General features: G+C 41.1%; 1 protein-coding gene across 2 annotated transcripts; it reads left to right on the forward strand.

The window, feature by feature from the left end:
- Positions 1–5,651: 5,651 nt before the first annotated feature.
- On the forward strand, positions 5,652–10,535 carry LOC120728275 (programmed cell death 1 ligand 1-like). Of its 2 annotated transcripts, XR_005694674.1 has the most exons (4): positions 5,652–5,893; positions 6,091–6,150; positions 7,574–7,912; positions 9,629–10,535. XR_005694674.1 is itself a non-coding variant. In XM_040023075.1 (3 exons), the coding sequence occupies exons 1-3, from the start codon at positions 6,857–6,859 to the stop codon at positions 9,757–9,759; spliced, it is 525 nt and encodes a 174-aa protein (XP_039879009.1). In that variant the 5' UTR covers positions 6,402–6,856; the 3' UTR covers positions 9,760–10,535. The 2 variants fall into 2 exon arrangements, 1 of the variants encoding a protein (XP_039879009.1); XM_040023075.1 differs by lacking the exons at positions 5,652–5,893; positions 6,091–6,150 and adding an exon at positions 6,402–6,911.
- Positions 10,536–18,614: the final 8,079 nt, after the last annotated feature.

Raw genomic sequence — 18,614 nt, forward strand, 5'->3', positions numbered from 1 at the left:
GATTTGGGGCAGCAAGCGGAATCTGCTCCAACCAAACCTGGTTGGGATGGGCGCAGTTCTCGAGGCGCTGTGGGTGCGCAGGTCCGATGTGTGCAAGGAGACTGCCCACCTCATGTTAATAAATCTCCATAGTGCTGCAAATGCAAACTGTATTAATGCCAGATAGGCTTCAGTCCAACTGCGTTGTGACACTGTGCACAGCAGCGTAGTCACACACAATTTCTTGGTGCCTAAAAGCTGCCGCCACCGATTTTCCTCATGATAACCCCTTGGAAAGGCATACGGCGATATGATAAACCTCTGGAGTGCGTAAAGACCTGATTTATTGACCGGGCCAATCGAGCGGATGCCCATGTTGGGTGCGTCCTGCCCCGGAGTGTCTTTCTAAAAGCGAAATTATCACCCCTGCAAAAACAATGGAGGTTTGAACATGTTTGGGAGGACCTTATCGGGCCTTGTCACGGGAATGCACACGTATCTTGTACGAGTGCCCGTATGCACCATTTCAGCTAAGATTGTCTGGTGCAGGCGCTGTTTCAGGTCATTCTCCATAGTTGTCATGCCTGAAAACACTGGACTGATCCAGTCTGCCCATCACTTCATGTCTCGCACACATTAAAAAAGGGTCTGCTTAAGGAAAGAGGTGAGTGGAGCCAGAGTCCGAATTCTACCATTCCCCTCCCTCTATTAACCCCGCATGATCTGGACCTGGCGTAGACAATTGCATTTGGTTGGCAGAGTCCCGTGACCAGTGATCTTCTGAGGTTCGTTTTCAGAACGTAACCGATTCCGTGGCTTTTTAGGACAGTGACCCATTTGTGGGATTTCTGGCGTGTCTTTGCTGGTGAGCATAGCAAACCACGGACATTTTCCCTGAGAGATATGGAGACAGCGAGCGGGAAGAGAGGAGGTTCTGTCATGTGGGAGTATTTTGAGTTGATGTTGGTCAGTGTTTCAGTTCAGTTCTTGTTGTTTACTTTTGTTTTGTGTTTATTTTATCTAAAAACATGAAAAACTTAAAATATTAAAAATCTGCTTTTCACATCAACACTTCCACTTGACAAAACAATAACATAATAAAAACATGTGTATTTGTGTGTGTATATTCTTTTTAGCTGATAGTCTGTGGGACCCAGAACGACTGTATAACTGCACTTCTACCACCTTGCATTTCTGTGCACTCCAGCCTCTTCTGTCCCGTGTGAGAGGATTTTCTTTAAAGCTGGAGAAATTATCTCCATGAAAAGAAACCGAGTCGGCCATCGCACAGTGAAACAAATCCTCTTCTTAAAAGAAATGAAACAGGCTTACCTTACATGCATCGTGTTTTTACTTTGCAAGTTCAGAAGCATTTTCCCCTTTACAGTTTACAATCCAATTCTACCTCCAGGTCACAAATATGTATAAGAAAATTGGCCTAATATACATTATTTATAACATACCTGTCCAGTGATTAATTGCATAAATTCCTGGAGGCGGGACCTCAGAGCAGAAGCATGCTCCATGTGTTGTACATTATTATCTGTATGTTTCAATGATTGTATTTACTGAAACTCAAGAAGTTAAGAAAGAGCACACCATGGTGAATGTTTAAACAAGGAAAGTTTATTCATCAAAATTATTTATTAAAGAAATGAACAACAATCTTTTTCACACACCCCAAAAATACATGTTCAAAGCAACACAATGGTGGCCCAATATCAAACAGAACTCCACTCTGAAGAGTCATAGTGAAGCAGTTCGTTTTGTTTTGGGTGTTTTGTTGTAGATTCAAGCTGCTCTTCATATTTTTGGCCACCAGATGTCACCAGAGAGGGCTGTGTTTTTTAAAGCTTCTAGTAATGATCCCTTTTTCAACACAAGCTTCGTGCTTCAGGAAGCTTTATTTGGCCATCACTAGGTCAAAATAACAGAACTCTACTCAAAGCTGACAACAAACAATGCTGATAACTCAAACAAACGGACCTAACTGAGACAAGGGGAACCTTAAATAGTGGCTGATCAGCCCACAAAAACACAAAAAGGGATAAAGCACACAAAACCTGATTTTTACCACTGTGTGCTGTAACTGCAGCCATCACAGGAGGGCTGCTGGAAACAACTTTGGTAATTTAGTAGCTGCTGCTGAATTTTCTGTCCATCGTTTCATTTTCTTAGTTTGGAACAATCATCATAATTTAGCTCTTCAGACGTTTATTTTGTAAAAAAAAACATCATAAAAAACACTCGAGTAAAAAAAAAAAGAATACATTGAAACTGAACTGGGAATAATGGTGTGTTCATCTTTGAATTACCATGGTAACTCAAAGATGAACTGCGTACAGCATCACTGGCTGCAGACTCTTTGTCTCTGATTGCTTCTGTTGTCTTCCTTAGCAAAGTTCAGCTGAAGTCATTGTCGGCATTTAGAGGTGCATGCAGATCAGATCAACATTTTAAATGATTTCCCTGAGATTATCCATCCACAGGAAAAAAGACTCAGTGAGTCTCATTTTCTGCACCAGTGAGTGTAGCACAATATTGTGTTTAACATGTTATAGAAAGAAAAAACAGCACTATAAAGAATATTTAAGTTGTTTTAATATTTTGTTATTTTACAAAAAAAAAGCTTGTAATAACATTGAATGATTTAGTAGGCTAGACCTCACAATGTGACTGTGTAACCAGATTTGTGTCCCCACAACTAGGGATGGGTATTGATAAGATTTTCACGATTCGATTCGATTTTCGATTCTGTTTAACGATTCGATTCTTCATCGATTCTCTTATCAATTCTTATTAAAAAAGGAGAACACTAAGGTCGATTAGCTTAGAACTTTGTTTTATATCTTCTCTCTTTGAACAAGATAGAAATTTAGGAGTAACATGGCCTTACAAACCCAACAGTGAGATCTTAAGAGATCCACAGCTCTTCGATGGGTGCTGCTCGGTGACATTCGTCTATCCTGAAAGGAGACTCTAGCGATAGACTGCAGCGAGAACTGCTGGCATCTGAGCCAGACTCTGTCCATCTCTCTCATAACGGTCACCTAAATGCACAGTAATGGCAGGTTTTGTAATAAGGCAGATCGCACTTAATATACACTGTTATATACACTATAATATGCACTGTTAGTTGATTATTTACCTGCCGCATTAACGGGAGAGGACGTGCAAACTTTAGCGCTGCTGCTGGGTTGAGATTCACGAGGCCGGAGCGGAATTAGAAACATGACATTCATTTAAGGTCATCGTGTGTTTTGTGAGCAAATGCTTTTGCATGTACGTAGTGTTTCCTCCCTTAAATGAAATATCTGCTTTGCAAGTATTGCAAGTTGCCCTGTTGTGATCCGTTCTCATAAAGTATAACCAAACTTTTGAGCCTTTGAGCCGCTTAGGCGCCAAGTTTCCTGCCAGGGAAATGACACTCCGCAACGTGGTGACGTCATTCGGGGCGACTGGAATCGATAAGGGAATCTTTTTACAAAAAAGGCAAACAATTCCAAAGAATTGAAACAGTGGGAACCGGTAGATTGTGAAGTAAAAAACATTGACTTTGATCATATAAATGCACACAAACACATCTCTACACACATATGCAAATGCATTATATCGCCTGAAAAAATTAAGCTAACTGCACAGTGTGGCCTTGAGGCAACAAATGAAAATTAACAGTTTTACTGTATAAATAAATTTTAAAAAGTAGAACAAACAATCGAATATACTTCTTAACATATTCGTGCACACACAAGTATTGTTTATATTCTTTTTTTCACTATAAAGATGTAAAATAGTGATCTTTATCTTACCTACCAATGGAGATTTCTCTCATGTAGTGCAGCTTGCAGTCTTTTTCTAATTGTGTCATGAACTTCAAGATTTTCCCTGATCACTGAGGCCTGTAGAGTCTTGTCCTTTTTTCTGTTTTGTGTTTGTACAGGAGGTCACGACCTTTTATTAATCAGACCAAGATGATCTAAATTCACAAACAGAGTGGGGCGTTGTCTCTGCACATCTGTTCAACCTGTTTTATGGAAACAAGTTCACTTCCTGTTGCTTTGTGTATCTACTCTGGTCAAAAGAATCCACGCTTCACGTCCACAATTCCTTTTTATTCTTCTCACAATCACGGCGCACCGTGAAAACTAGAAACAGGTAAGATGCTATCAATATGACATCCATCCCAACCACTTACTTCTTTTCACAAAGTGCACAAGTATATAACACATAAACATGAGTACCAAATAAAGAAAACAAATAGAAAAACTATAACGATCTCAGACGCTCTTCTACTGTTGTCATGGCAACCCACACACATATTTCAGCGTCAGCTACATTCATCAAGATTTCTTACTCAGACATGTGATGGGCACTGCAGATAGACGTGTCTGTATAGACATAACGTCAAAGGGAGATAACAGGAAGTTGGTCTGTGCTTACTTGGGGCACAGTGCAGTTTACCCACAGATTTGAACTTGTTGCTTTCTAAAGAACTGTTTTCATTTTTCAAAAAACTTTTCTTTGTGTGGAATAAAACTTCCAAAACTGTTTTCCCATCCTGATGATCAGAAGAGTGTTTGAGGGTCTCAGAGACCCTTCAGAACAACATTAAGTGTTAATGACCTCTTTTAGCTGTTTAGTGATTACAATCATGTGATTTCCAGGAAGTGCTGCACCTGATGCATGCCCTCTCTCCCTGCGGACTATTTGCTGCTGCCTGTCTCTACATGTTTCCTCTGTGTGTGTTTCTGCTGCTTCTTTGTCCTCACTGTAAACAGATGTACTGAGAGACTCCTGCACTGATGTTTCATAGGAAAGTCCAAACAGCCCAGCCTCACTGGTTCTCCATGAAGAACAAAGATTTGCTCTCTGTGGCTCCAACACAACTTAAAGACAATCAAAGGTGGACAAAGTTCTCCAGAACAGCTGTGCAGGAGGTCGTGACCTTTGACTTTATTCATTAGAACAAGTTTATTTCAATTAACTGACAGACAGAGTGAAAGGTTTTCTCTCCAGGTTCATTTCCTGTTACTTTAATTCGTCTGTCACTTTGCAATTGTGGTCGACTGTGGGTTGAATGGTTTTGCTAAGCAGATGTCTGCAAACAGGAAGTCAAAGCAAAACGATAGACAGGTTAGTTCAGCTGGTTGTACACAGTCGAGTTCACCCACGCAGTATTTTAATTTACTATTTTTTCTAATTGCTTGTGTTGAATAAGCCTTCAGTAGGTTCCTTTTGACCTACAGAGAAAGCAGATGGATTATACCAACCTCACACTTTTTATCTTTATATGGATTTTTGTTGCATCCTGATGATTAGAAGAGTGTTTGAGGGTTTAACAGATTTTCCTGAGAACAACAGTAAGTGTTTGCTGTCTTTTTCTAACATCATTTTCAGTGTTTTAGGTAAAAAGTTTCAGTTGTCATGGTTACAGTTTGGTTAACATCCACCCACAAAAAATGTTTTAAACAGAAAAACTGTTTCAAAACTGAGTGAGACTTCATTTTAAAATGTCATTTCCTTTCTAGCGGACGTTAAACATGTAAATCCTGAACCATGAAATCATTGCTCGATAATTTTATTGGTCGACGTCACTTCAACGTCACTTCAACGTCACTTCCGTACGAGACGTTACACCGTTTTGAAGTGTGGAGTTTGACCGAGGCGGCCTGAACGACAGATCTGTTCTAACAGTCAGTGACTTTCAGCTTTATTTTAAACCTTAAATTTAAACTTGTGTCGTCAGATTTAAACTCAGGTTCAGTTATTCGGTGAAAATACCGACAGACTCAGACATTTAGGACAAACTAAGAGTCAGATCAGCAGCAGCAGAGACACGGAAATGTCTGCTGTAACTGCGTCACTCTGCTCCACGTTGCTGATGTTCGATGAGGCTTCATGTTTGTCTCTGCGGGTGAGATTTAACTGTTATAAAACAAACTGAGTGTCACTCTGGTTAAATTTGTTATGTTTGTCAAAGAATTGTTTTTATATTGATTTAGTTTGTCTGTGTGTGTGAAGGAGACGCGAGGCTGGGTGGGTCTGTGTGGACGTCCGTGTCTGTGTGACAGAGACAAAGAAATCTAATGTGTGTGTTTTATTTTCTTTCAGATTTTCCACCCTGGTGACCACAGAGGCCTTTGAGGGTTCCAGACGTCCTTCAGAACAACAGTAAGTGTTTTCTTTCTTTTTCTAAAACTCACTTTCACTCTTTTAAGTTAAAAGAAAAGCTAAAAAAAATCAGTTTGAAGGTTTCACTTTACAATTCACCTCCATAGAAAAGGAGGAAACTTAGCAGAAAACCTCAAATTCTAAAACTGATGAGTCTTTGTTCTTTAATTGGACAGCACTGGATGGACTGGTGATTTACAGGCTACTGGTTTTGTAAACTGGTGCAGGCTGCTGTTGGTTCTCAGGTTAGTCAGAGTTGTTTCGCGGTGTTGTTTGATAAGCTGCTCGGCAGACACAGACCTCCGACCTCGGAGCTGAAGCCTAAATCGCAGCAGGAAGAGGTGCAGCAGGATGTGAGCTCGAAACTTGCTGTGGGAAACAAACTCGGTGCAGAGACAAAACAAACTTCTGCTTCAAAGACAAAAAGTGTTCATACATGACGACTGACACGTGAAGCAGGTTCAGATTTTTCCTGCGAGGATGGTTCAAGAACAGAAAGAATAAAACTTTCTTTCGACTTCACCTCTTCTGGTGTGACGCGCTTGTTTCTACTCGACCCCGCAGTGCAGCGTACCAATCGTCACAACGACACAACTTCCTTAAAACAAACGTTCCTGATCCAATTGCTTTCTTTCAGCCTAAATTTTAATCTCAGGACAGACTGAGACATTTAGAACAAGCTAAGAGTCAGATCGAGAACCCGGAAATGTCCGCTGTAATTACGTCATTCACTTTGATGTTTGCCGTGTTCGTCTCTGCAGGTGAGATTTAACTTTGACATAAAACAGGAAGCTGGCTGCATATTAAAAATATTTCCCTGAGAGCAATTTCCATACTGTTCATATTATCAGCACGCTTCACTGTATAAGTGTTTATACAAAACACAGCTACTGTCATGCACAGTTATACTGTTATGAATAATAAGGGTCAAATTTGGAGTTTTAGGTGGAGGAAGCTGAAGTTCAGGTGTAGCTGTGCAGTGTGGGGAAAGAGTGTCCTCTAAAAGAGTCCCATAATAACCAGTGTTGTGAGCTCCAGTAGATTTGTTTTCTTTGTGTTCAGGCTGTGATCAGCTGACCTGCTGCTGCTTCTGATGCTTTTCTGCTCTTTGTGGATTAAAGCAGCTACAATCTACAACATATAAGCAGGAGTGAAATAATCCTAAAGAACAACATCTGCTTGAACTGGTGACTCTAACATCCTTCTAGAAACAAGTCCTGCATTTGGGCACTTATTATGAAGCATGACCTAAACTGAGAAATCCATCCACCACTGTCAAATCCAAATGAGGATGTTGTCCCAGCTCATCAAATGTTTAAATTAAAAGTGATGTGTTGGTGTGTTTTTGTTTGTTTGGCTGCTGTAGAAGTGAACCGTTGTAATTTGACCTTTAACCTTTCTCCTGTGTTGTTTCCTCTTTCAGACCAGAAAACCATCACAGCTGAGTGTGGACAGGACGTGACTCTGACATGTCGAGCTCCAAACAGCATCAACAACATCATAGTTGTAGAGTGGAGCCGAGCTGACCTGGAGCCACAACATGTTCTTTTGCAACAAAATGGGCAGTTTGATTCAGATAACCAGCATCCATCTTTTAAGAACAGAGTGGATCTACGGGACAGACAGATGAAGGATGGAGACGTGTCTTTGATTCTGAAGGATGTGATGATTAATGATGCTGGAACATACGACTGTCGTGTTCAGAGACAGAGAGAAAGTTTAAGTCTCATCACCAGTGTCTACCTGCATGTTGAGCCTCCAGGTGAGTGAGTAGAGTTCAGTGTGTGTGTGATCAGAGGTGAAGCTGCTTCCTGGTTGCTGTTTACTGATTATAAGTTGGAAGTGATTATGTTGTTATCGCAGCTGGATATGATAGCCAGCTCTGCATCCTGCTTTTATTTTCTCTCCCTGTGCTGTCTGTTCCCAAACTCACCCACACAGCACATGGTGATTTTACAATCTCGGGTAGGATACTGTCCGTCCAAAGTCCAAGTTCCGGTGGTGGGCAATTTCTATTAGTTCCTAATGACTGAAAGTGATCAGTGTGTTGCAGGAAAATGTAAGAAAAAGGTTTCAAATATACAAAAAAGGTGCGCAGTAGTCTGGAGTTCTGTGCCGCTGCATACTACCATACGAACTGCCATCTTGTCCCACTAGTTTGCTTACAGAGCAAGTAGGTCCACGGAGGATGCCGGCATCAACACCTTTCACAGAGCACTGATCCAAATGGAGATCAGGAAGAGTTATGTTAGGATTCAGATCCCCTCTGCCACCTGCTCTTTGATCACAGACTTCCTAAGCACCCTCAGTCAGTCTGACCGACCATCTGTAGGGGATCACACTCCTCAGCCTGTGTCATTTTTATCTTGAAAGGTGCTGTACAAATAAACTTTTATTTACTTATTACTGAGGTGTTTCAGGCCTCCTGGGTGAGGTGTTCTGGGCATGTCCCACAGGGAGGACGCCCCAGGGTAGAAATAGGACACACTGGCGAGATAATATCCACCGGCTGGCGTGGGAATGCATTGGTGCTCTTCTGGAAAGGCTGGAGGAGGTGGCTGGGTCGGGGCTTTCCTGCTTAAGCTGCTGCCCCCGCACCCCAGCCCAGGATAAGTGGAAGAAAATGGATGGATTCTTGGAATCTGTCACCACCTTCAGGTTTCTGGGCACCCATAACTCCACTGATCTCACCTGGACACCAACTCCCAAAACCCAGCAGCAACTGCACTTGCTCTTTGTCCTGAGAAAGAATAAGCTGGACCAGAAGCTGCTGCTGGCCTTCTGCTGCTCCTCAGTGGAGAGTGTGTTCTCCTGCTGCCTGGGTGTTTGCTACACAGGGTCACAACTGAGAACAAGGCTGCACTGAGGGTAATCACCACTGCCCAAAAAGTCATTGTCTGCCCTCTGAAACCCCTGGGGATAATCACTCGATCCTCCTGTCTCAGGAAGACCAGGACCACCACAGGTGACCCTTTGTTCCCCGCCCACCACCTGTTTGACCCGCTGCCCTCTGGTTGACCCCTCAGGTCTATCAAGTCCCAAACCTCCAGACTCACTAACAGCTTCTTCCTCTCGGCCATTTGCACTGTTAACCAACACTGTCCCTCCACATCCCACTCTTGCAGACCCGTATCACCGATCTGAGCCATGGTCTGAGTACCTCCATCATCACTCAGGCAAACACACATGAACTCTATTCGGACAAAGTCTTTTCTTTGCACTACTTTAAAGCACTTTGCTGCAACTATGTTGTTCTCTAATATGTGCCTTTATCTTGTTGTTATAGATATTTCTCCCGTTTGCTATTTATTCCTGCTCTCAGCTATTTATATTTTATTCCAGCACATTTGGTGTGGAGCACGCACAATTTGGTTTTACGTGTTCAACCACTAAAAAGAGCTATTCTGCTCTGTTCTATTCCTGTTTGTTTCTTATGCTTGTTTTTTCTGAACACCTCCCATCTGTTTCTTACCTGCAGGTCAATCAGGATGGAAAGTCGGTCTGTCAGTGTCTGCTGTGCTTCTTGTTGTTGCTGTTGTTGGATTTTTGATCTACAGAAAACATAAACAGCAGCAGAGGCAGCGTCCCGATGAACTGCAGCCTTTTTGAAATGTCTCAGAGTTTTTCTCCTGCTGCTGTTCAGACTCTGTGTTGTCAGTGAACATTGAGGTACAGACAGAGGATCTGATCATCCAGCAGACAGACATCAAACACACGAGTTGGTTTGATGTTAAATTCCTCTGATTATCATCAAAGCTGTTCAGACTGTGTTAGTGTGTCTCTGTCTGTCAGACACTCTGTGAACTACAGAGACTCAAAAACTGTAAGGCAGAGATAAAGTCAGTACATAACAATAAGATATTCAATGAAATGATTCAGAGTTTGTTATAAAATTGTATTTCAAACACATCTTATCTGTTTGCCATGTCGATTGCACATCAGGTTCAGTTTGTTCTCCAGCTGTTTCCTTCTTACTTTGAGCCACAGTGAGTCTCACAGGATGAAGTAATGATATCAGTCATCACTCAAACATTTCAGAAAGCTGTGCTTTTTTCTTGTCCTCAGACACTTTGGTTTATTTACCTTAGAGGTGCAGATTTCTCTCTCACAACACCGCTCACACATCACTTCAGCCTGTGAAGTGATTTGTCTTATGTGGCAAATGTGTTTGTTCATTGTTTTACAAACAGTATTACTGAATGTTTTTCTTAATTCAGTCTTGATTCATTTGTTTTCTGTCTGTGGAGCTTTATGTACATTTGAAGTTTTCTGACTTGTTGAACCAGGTGTATGGCCTCAAATTGTGGTCATAAATATTTTGTACTTGTAAATCAGGATTTGTATGTGTAAAAAGAATTTGTGTGTGTGTGTGTGTGTGTGTGTGTGTGTGTGTGTGTGTAAAAAAATATTTGTGTGTGGATTTAGTCAAAAAATACGTGTGAAACTCTTCACTCAAGTTTCAAGTTACAAGTACGAATATTGACCGTTTTTCTTCCTTTCATCTCATTGGCCAATGTCATGTCAATCACAAATTTAACTATCCAATCAAAGAACAGGTGGGTTTGGCTATTGGAGGGGTGCTTTATGGAGCTTCAGGTCCTAGAAGGGAATAAATGCCCTTATACATGCCAGCCCAGCGTTTTCCTTCATCACCACGAAGGAAAACAGTCTGTGGTGGTCTCAGTTTGGTGATTTATGTGTCACAGGTTTACATGCTTAATACAGGGACCTCCAGAGCCTTTTCAACAGCGCTGCGGACCTAGGGTGGGGGGGGTGGGGCAGTATTGTGGAAATGACAGTCTTCACTATTGGGATGGTTACAAATCTTTCTTCGTTATGAATTAGCATACATGTTTTTATTGAACATTTGAAGAACCAGCAAAAAAACAAACTCTTGTAGAGGACATAAAGTCAGAGATAGAAAAGACAAGAAGCAGGTGCATCTAGTACAGGTAGAGCTGCTGCAAAAACCCACAGAGCCCAGCAGCCAGCAACAAATTCTGGATCCTTGGCTTTTAGTTAGCATTAGCATTAGCAGCACATCCTGCGTCCGATGTGAAAGGACCTTTATGCTGCGCACTGTGACTCACAGCAATGGTCCCGGGTCAGCCCTGACTTTGTGTTAAACTAATCCTAAAGTAATAATGGTATTCCTAACCACTGATATACCACAACTTTATCCTTTCAACAGCTGCTGAAAGTTAGGGGACTAGCTTCTATCGGATATTTATATAGAGATCCTCCAGCTTCAAACTGTATCACCCTTCAAGGACCTGAAGCTCCATAAAGCGCCCCTCCGACAGCCAAACCCGTCTGTTCTCTGATTGGATAGTTAATTTTGTGATTGACATTGGCCAATCAGATGAAAGGAAGAAAAACAGGGTCAAAATTTATACTTGTTACATGAAACTTGAGTGAAGAGTTTCACACGTATTTTTTGGCTAAGTCCACACACAAATCTTTTTTTACACACACAAATTGTTTTTACACATACAAATTGTTTTTACACATACAAATCCTGATTTACAAGTGCAAAATATTTATGACCACAATTTGAGCCCATACAGGTGATGCAGAGCTGATCTGACCTGGAATCAGTGCAAACAAACCACTGAGCAGGTCTGATCCAACCTCCTGCAGACTATGTGAACTACAGTGTTTGTTCATCTACATCTTCATCCAATGTTGTCAGGGAAACAAACAAACGTTTCCTGTTTTAGCATCTTAATCAACCAAAAAGTAATGTGACTTAGTTTTGTTAAAATTTCTGCTTTTGTTGTAAAGCAGTAAATTTGACGTTTCATGGATAACAACAATAATTATACTTTAGCATTAAAAATATAATCTAATCCACACATTAATAAAAGTTGCTGTTATGCTGCTAACCTGGGTCAAATGTATCCCGAGGTTTTAGGGTGTTTCAACCAAACAGTATCAAGTACGTGAGTTATGAGGATCCTTTTTTTACAACAAGCAAAGCTGTTTATTTGTTTTGAAATGTGCCCACACATTTGAAATGATTGGCACTGTTTTGCTTTTGAAAGAATGATGTATGAAACTCCATTTTTGTTTGTGGAATGTTTTGGTTTATATGAGTTTTCTTGTGAATTTGTCGATTATTGAGTGAATGGATTAGTTGCTAAGTGCTAGAAAAGTGTTACAGTTATGCAACACTCTGAAAATAGAGCTACGCAGCGCTCTTTACAGCAAGCTGAATGCATCTCTCTCTCTTTGCCTCTAATCTCTTCCTCTCAGGTCTTGTGGTCCCTGTGCTATCTGTCATCCAAAGCACAGTTAGACTCGTGGACACTGTGTAACTGCTTTCTATGAGAGTGTCACATCTGTTCCCAGGATAACTTTGTAAGAAGCGCATAAATAAAACTCAGCTGTCTTTCACTGTGAATCCTTTTGCTTCCTTGCAAGTAAATAAATGCGTTGAAGCTCATTACTCTGAGTGTCTCACTTTATAAGAGAATTCTTCTAACAGTACCTTAATAACTTTGGTCTCACTGTTTATCCATTTTATTTTATACTTTCACAGAACTGGCTCTTGAGCCTGTGGGCTGCTTGCTGTCTGTAGCATCATCATGACACCTGTCCAGACTGTGTTAGTGTCACTCTGGGAGCTGCTGTGTCTGTTCATCGGCAGGATTTTCATGAAATTAGTTTAAAGGAAGAACAAAACTGTTGTTCATGAAGTTCAGTGTTCTCACTGATTCATGATATCCTAATCAGTGAGTGCGTTTGTTACAGAATAATTACAGATACTGAGCCAACTGACAACAGAAACACTTTGTGATGATGAACGTATAAAATACTATGAATTATAGCTCAGCAGTACTCTATGTGATACTCATTGAGTTACAACAGACAAATGGATCATGAACACTGAGTGTTAGAGTGCAGTGTCATAAAACCAAACACACAAATGTGTTAAATGTAGCTGCAGAGTCAGACGTTTCCTTTCTTGCATCAATGAAACTTTATTTGAGTCTCCAATCCCCCCTCTTTTGTTTATCCTTGTCGTCGTTGCATACTTTGAATGCAATTACCTAATACTTAAGATTTGCATATACTGGCACTCAATGTTTTTAATCATTATTCAGCTGATTAATGTGGCTATAAACGTTTTTGTTTAACCAGCTGATCTTGATGCTATGTGATGTAGAATCAGTCCAAAGCAACTTATGGACAGGCAGGAAGATAAGTAACAAAACATTCAAATAACTTTGAGACTGTCCCCGTGGGATGAGAATTAGAGTGTGAGAGTGCTAACTTATCAGCTAATGGTGATTATCTTTGTGTGTCATCCTCCACCCACAGACTGTACATAGACTCTGTACAAGACAGATAAACTCCATTTCTCAGTTTGTATGTCAGCACCTTTTTTTTACTACACAAAATCTCCTTCTAACTAAAAATGGGAAATATATGCAAGCTGTATTTCATGAGCATCACTTTGATCTGTATTGTATGTCTTAAACTATGTAAAAAAAATTCTGTATGAATACATTTGCTGGTTGACAGCTTTTGCAAGAGCAAGAGACTCTGGAAACCTAAAACTTGGCTGGTCTGTGGATCAGCAAAGTACAGACTGTAATCAAACTGTACTTTTACTGCTGACTGTGTTTATGAAATATATTCATTGTCTCTAGAATAAACAGCTTATAGTAGAAATATTACAGCCTGATCAGAAAGTAGAATGAACTCTGCAGTCAAAGAGTCCAGATCTCATTGTAACTCTGACTATATTTGAAATAAAGTAAACAACCATTTTAGCATGAACAGTACATGCACAGCATGCCAAAAGAAACTGAAAGCATCACTGGTGAGCTGCTTGTATCCATGTTAGTGTTTAAAGTCCAACACCTCCCTCTAGTGGCCACATATAAACCATGTGTGAGGATGGTGTGAATGTAAAATGTGAATCATAGTGTTCCAGTCAGTCATCAGTGTGTCTCTGCACAGCTGTAATTAAAATGTGTTCAGAGGGCCTCAGTGTCTGAATGGTTCCAGTTCAGCTCCATAACAGCAGCGTCCCTGGTTTGATTCCTGTGTTTCAGCTCATATCTGCCTCTCTCACTGAGGGGACGTAACTACATGGACATGGATTTGTTCATCAACCAAACTACAGATCACTGAGTGCAGAGGACATCTGATTTATGCAATGAAGTTGAATATGATGCTTTTGGGCATCATAGACATGAATTGTAATCTCACTGGTCAAATTTAGATTATGTCACAACAGTGCACAACTTAAACTTTTTTACATGTCCAAGTCCTTGTACATAAGTTTAAAAGAACAGAATTGTGATTCATTCATTTTTGTTTCTGAAATAAAATTGAAGCGTTACCTTTAGATGTATGTTTACATTATTTTATAACTTCTATTGTTAAAAAAGGAAAAAAGTCAGTTACCCACCTCTGTGTTTGAACCAATAGAAAAGCTGGCGCTCAGAGGAAGAGGGCGGGCTTTACTTGGTGTCAGTGAGAGAAATGAAAAAAAGCTCAAATGAGTGAGAAGGACGATGAAGGAAACATCTGTGCTGTGTCTGCTCTGTAAGTAGAATCTGTGTTTGTTTGAATTCTTGTACTTTGACTGTCTGCTCTCCTGATAACTGATGATGGAGGAGAAGACATGAAAAACAAATCAGGCTGAATTCAAGTTCAAACACCACGAGGACCAACTGCAGGTCTGAACTGACTCTTTATCTTTGCTCAGGAGTCGAGGAAACACTGTAACTTAGCAGCGTCATTAATATCAAGTTAGTGTTGAAAAAAAACTTATATGTGTTAAGTAATGTTAAAGAACACAGAATGAAAAGCATTAGCAGATATGTTTAATAGAGCACACATAGAGGTTTTTTGCGGTTTGTGTGGAGTTGTTCTTTATGTTCAGCTCAAATCAACCTGAGTGTCGTTTCTCTTTAGTTCTGATCTCACTGCTGAGCTGCTCAACAAACCAAGGTCAGTAAAAAACATGAAACAACCTTTTATGAAGCACTGACATTGCAGACCAAAATTGTGCACATCACTATCCCCTTTGCTGTCACTGGGTCATGCTCTTGGTGCATGCATGCCTAATGGCACAACTCATTCAGCCAAACAGGGTGTGAGTGTGGTAATGTTGCTGACATGGGCATCCTGTGGCTGAGAGAACAGAGCCGCCGACTGAAGTCGGAATGACTTTTTCAGTCACTGGAGAATTTGAGTGTGATTAAGCAGGTCAAGAAAGGTGACTAGAAATGGCATCATACAGCACTTGACCTCACCCCCAGTGCTATCCCAGTCTGTTTTATTAAGGACATCAGCGGGTGCTAGTCTCCCTTTACTTTATCATAATGGTGGCAATCCATCAGTACACCATTTAGTGAGGCTGAAAAAGAGATGAATAACATGATGAGCTCTCTGATTACATAGAGAGTATCAGCAAGAGACCTGAGCGAGCTCTAGTAGCCACACCGGAGTACTCCAAAGCAGCTGCTGGCACTGACTGTAATCCAGTATTCGGCACGCATAACATGAAGACCTGTTCTCTCTTAGGACAACAGCTTGTTGTCCAAATTAAATTTAAATATCTGCGTCTCATCACCCCGACGCTTTATGGCTCCAGCGTAAATCCACTGTGGTCCTGCCGGAGTCCGCTTGAGTTGTTATTACAAAGTGACATGGCAGCATCAAGCTCCAAGTGAGACCAGGAATATATAGGTCTGCTCCAGCTTTCCTGAGCTAGGAAAGAAGGTGACTGGACTTCTTTAACTTAGATGAAGACATTTTGCCTCTCATCCAAGAGGCTTCTTAAGTTATAAAAACCAGCAGGTGAAGAGTCTCAGATATTTAAACCCTGTTAGTTGTTTTTTTTTTATTAACATTTTTGATATGAAGAAAAAGACAAAAAACAACAACAACCCACAAATAGACAACAATACAGCAAGGGCAAAAACACAAAAGACAAAAGATTACACTTGAACAACAAAAACACTACTTCAACACTGGTAATAAACAGAAATACAACGCTTAGGTGGTGGACTAAGTTATTCAAGTTGTTTACAATCAATCAAAAATAAATGTGTTTTACCTAAAAAAGTTTGCCACACATCAAAGATCTTATTAAGTTTATCCTCTAATACAGGGGTGTTGAACTCAAGGCCTCGAGGGCTGGTTTCCTGCAGGTTTTAGATCTCACACTGGGTCAACACACCTGAATCAAATGATTAGTTCATTACCAGGCCTCTGGAGAACTTCAAGAGATGTTGAGGAGGTCATTTAGCCATTTGAATCAGCTGTGTTGGATCAAGGACACATTTAAAACCTGCAGGACACCGGCCCTCGAGGCCTGGAGTTCGACACCTGCTCTAATATATAGCTGATCCTCTCCATGTGCAGCAGAGCAGTCAGTTCTCTTAGCCACATTTTAATTGAGGTACAATGTCAGACTTCCAGAGTTATTATATAAGTTTCATAGCAATTACCATTCTGAACAAAACTGTAGTTTGTGCAGCAGAGCTATAGAAGAGAAGAGGAAGAGCCAAACAACGCAGTTACTGGGTCCGGCTCTGATGTGCAGTTGTACATATCAGAGAACAATTTAAAGATATCCAGCCAGTAATTGTACAATTTGGGGCATGTCCAAAATTGATGCATAAGACAGCCTTCTTCAAGTTTACAACGATCACGTATCGGACCAATAGAAGGAAAAATCCTCTGCAATTTCGTTTTTGGATATTGAAGACTGTGAAGCATTTTGAATTGAATTTACTGGTGTTTATAGAGCAAGAGTGGATCCTACACAGATTCCTCTCTCACACCTCATCTCCAATTTACAAACCCAACTCTTCCTCCCATGCCGCCTTCAAACAGTCAGATTTAAAATTCAAGTATCCTGAAAAAGCGTTCACAAAGCCAGAAACCAACTTTTTAGAACCCGGGAAACCAAAGAAATGAAAAAATTGGTCCCTCTTCCTGAAAAGATAATTTACGGATGTTGAACATAGTTTCTCATCTGTAAATAATGAAGAAAAAATGTGACGCAGGGAGAGAGCTTGTTCTGCAACTGGGGAAATGACACAAATTTCCTGTTAATATCCCTCTTTATCTGATCTAAACACGAGGGTGGAAATGCATTATTACAATATATTGGAGTATGGATCAAGTTTCTGGTAGAGCGCAGCCTTTTTTTGATCTGACTAAAGATTTTAGCGAAGTTCGAAGCTATAAAATTATTGACCTCGTATTTGAAGATGAAAAGAGAAGAGCTGGAATGGAACTATTATCAACCCCACCACTCTCTATGACCACCCAAGGGAGGGTATTAGCAGACATGACCTTTTTGTACCATTCCTGCCAATAAGCAAACGTTTTGGCATTTGATTTGATATACCTTTATTAGTCCCACAAGGGGAAATTTCATAAGGCTGCCGACCTATTGCACGCAATGGCGGCGCCATCTTACCCTCCGACCATACATACATTACACAAACATCACATGGGGAAGACAGGTCAGAGAGGTATAACAATGGAAAATGCACCACATGAGGAAAGATAAGGAGAAAAAATAACTCCCCCCAGACTGAGCTCCAACAGGGAGATCAGTTTGAGAACAGAAAAAAACACCTCTGCACATAGCACATGAAAAAACTCTTAATACACCAAAGAAACACATGACAAGCAACAGGTGTGGGTAAAGGGTGCAGCATCGGAAGGGAATAAGCATCGAAGGCGTTTGGAAAGGGAGGGGGGATGAGTGTGTGCATATCAGTGTATGTGTGTGTGTGTCCATAGTTCAGCTGAGACAGTGTCCTTCGCCCTGCCAGGCTAAGTAAACAGTCTTGCAGCCAACCCAGGTGGCCTTGCATAGAATGGGAAGGAACAGACTAAACACAGTCGTTATCAGGGTGTTGTTGTTCAGCTCCAGCCTTGCAGCTGGCGGCAAAGTGGGTATCCGCATAAGTGATGGTATTTTTTACTTTAGTGCGAACAGCTCATATGAATTTCAAAGCAGTTCTACAGTCCAACACTGGTCTCTCAATCTCCCGTTGGAGAGCCGCGAGCTTCGCCATGCTTGCGTTCTGTGATGTTGTCATTTCTTGTGCTCAAGGAGCCGATTTCTGAGAACTCACGGCAGTGTGCCTCCCCGAGATGTCATCCAATTTGCGCCCAGAGATGTTATTCCGGGCTAGCCCTTCCGAGATGTATCCAGTCTGCAGTCAGAGATCTTATTCTGAGTATTCAAAGCAGCCGTAGCCTCTCCAAGATCTTATCTGTGCTGCACCCAATGAGCCCATTTGAGAAACTCACGCCTCTTCCCATCGTTTGAATCCCAGCGGGCAGCCTTGTGGGGGTTTGAACAGCCGGTTCCACTTTCTTAATTCTTCGATAAGTCAGGTCCAAGCCAGCTCCGATCAGCAATCATGGTTCCGAATAGGTAGATATCTTCAGCACTCAGGCTCACCCAAGCCCAGACT

This window comes from Simochromis diagramma, unplaced genomic scaffold (genome assembly GCF_900408965.1).
Source record: "Simochromis diagramma unplaced genomic scaffold, fSimDia1.1 OVJJ01000341.1, whole genome shotgun sequence".
Lineage (NCBI taxonomy): Eukaryota > Metazoa > Chordata > Actinopteri > Cichliformes > Cichlidae > Simochromis > Simochromis diagramma.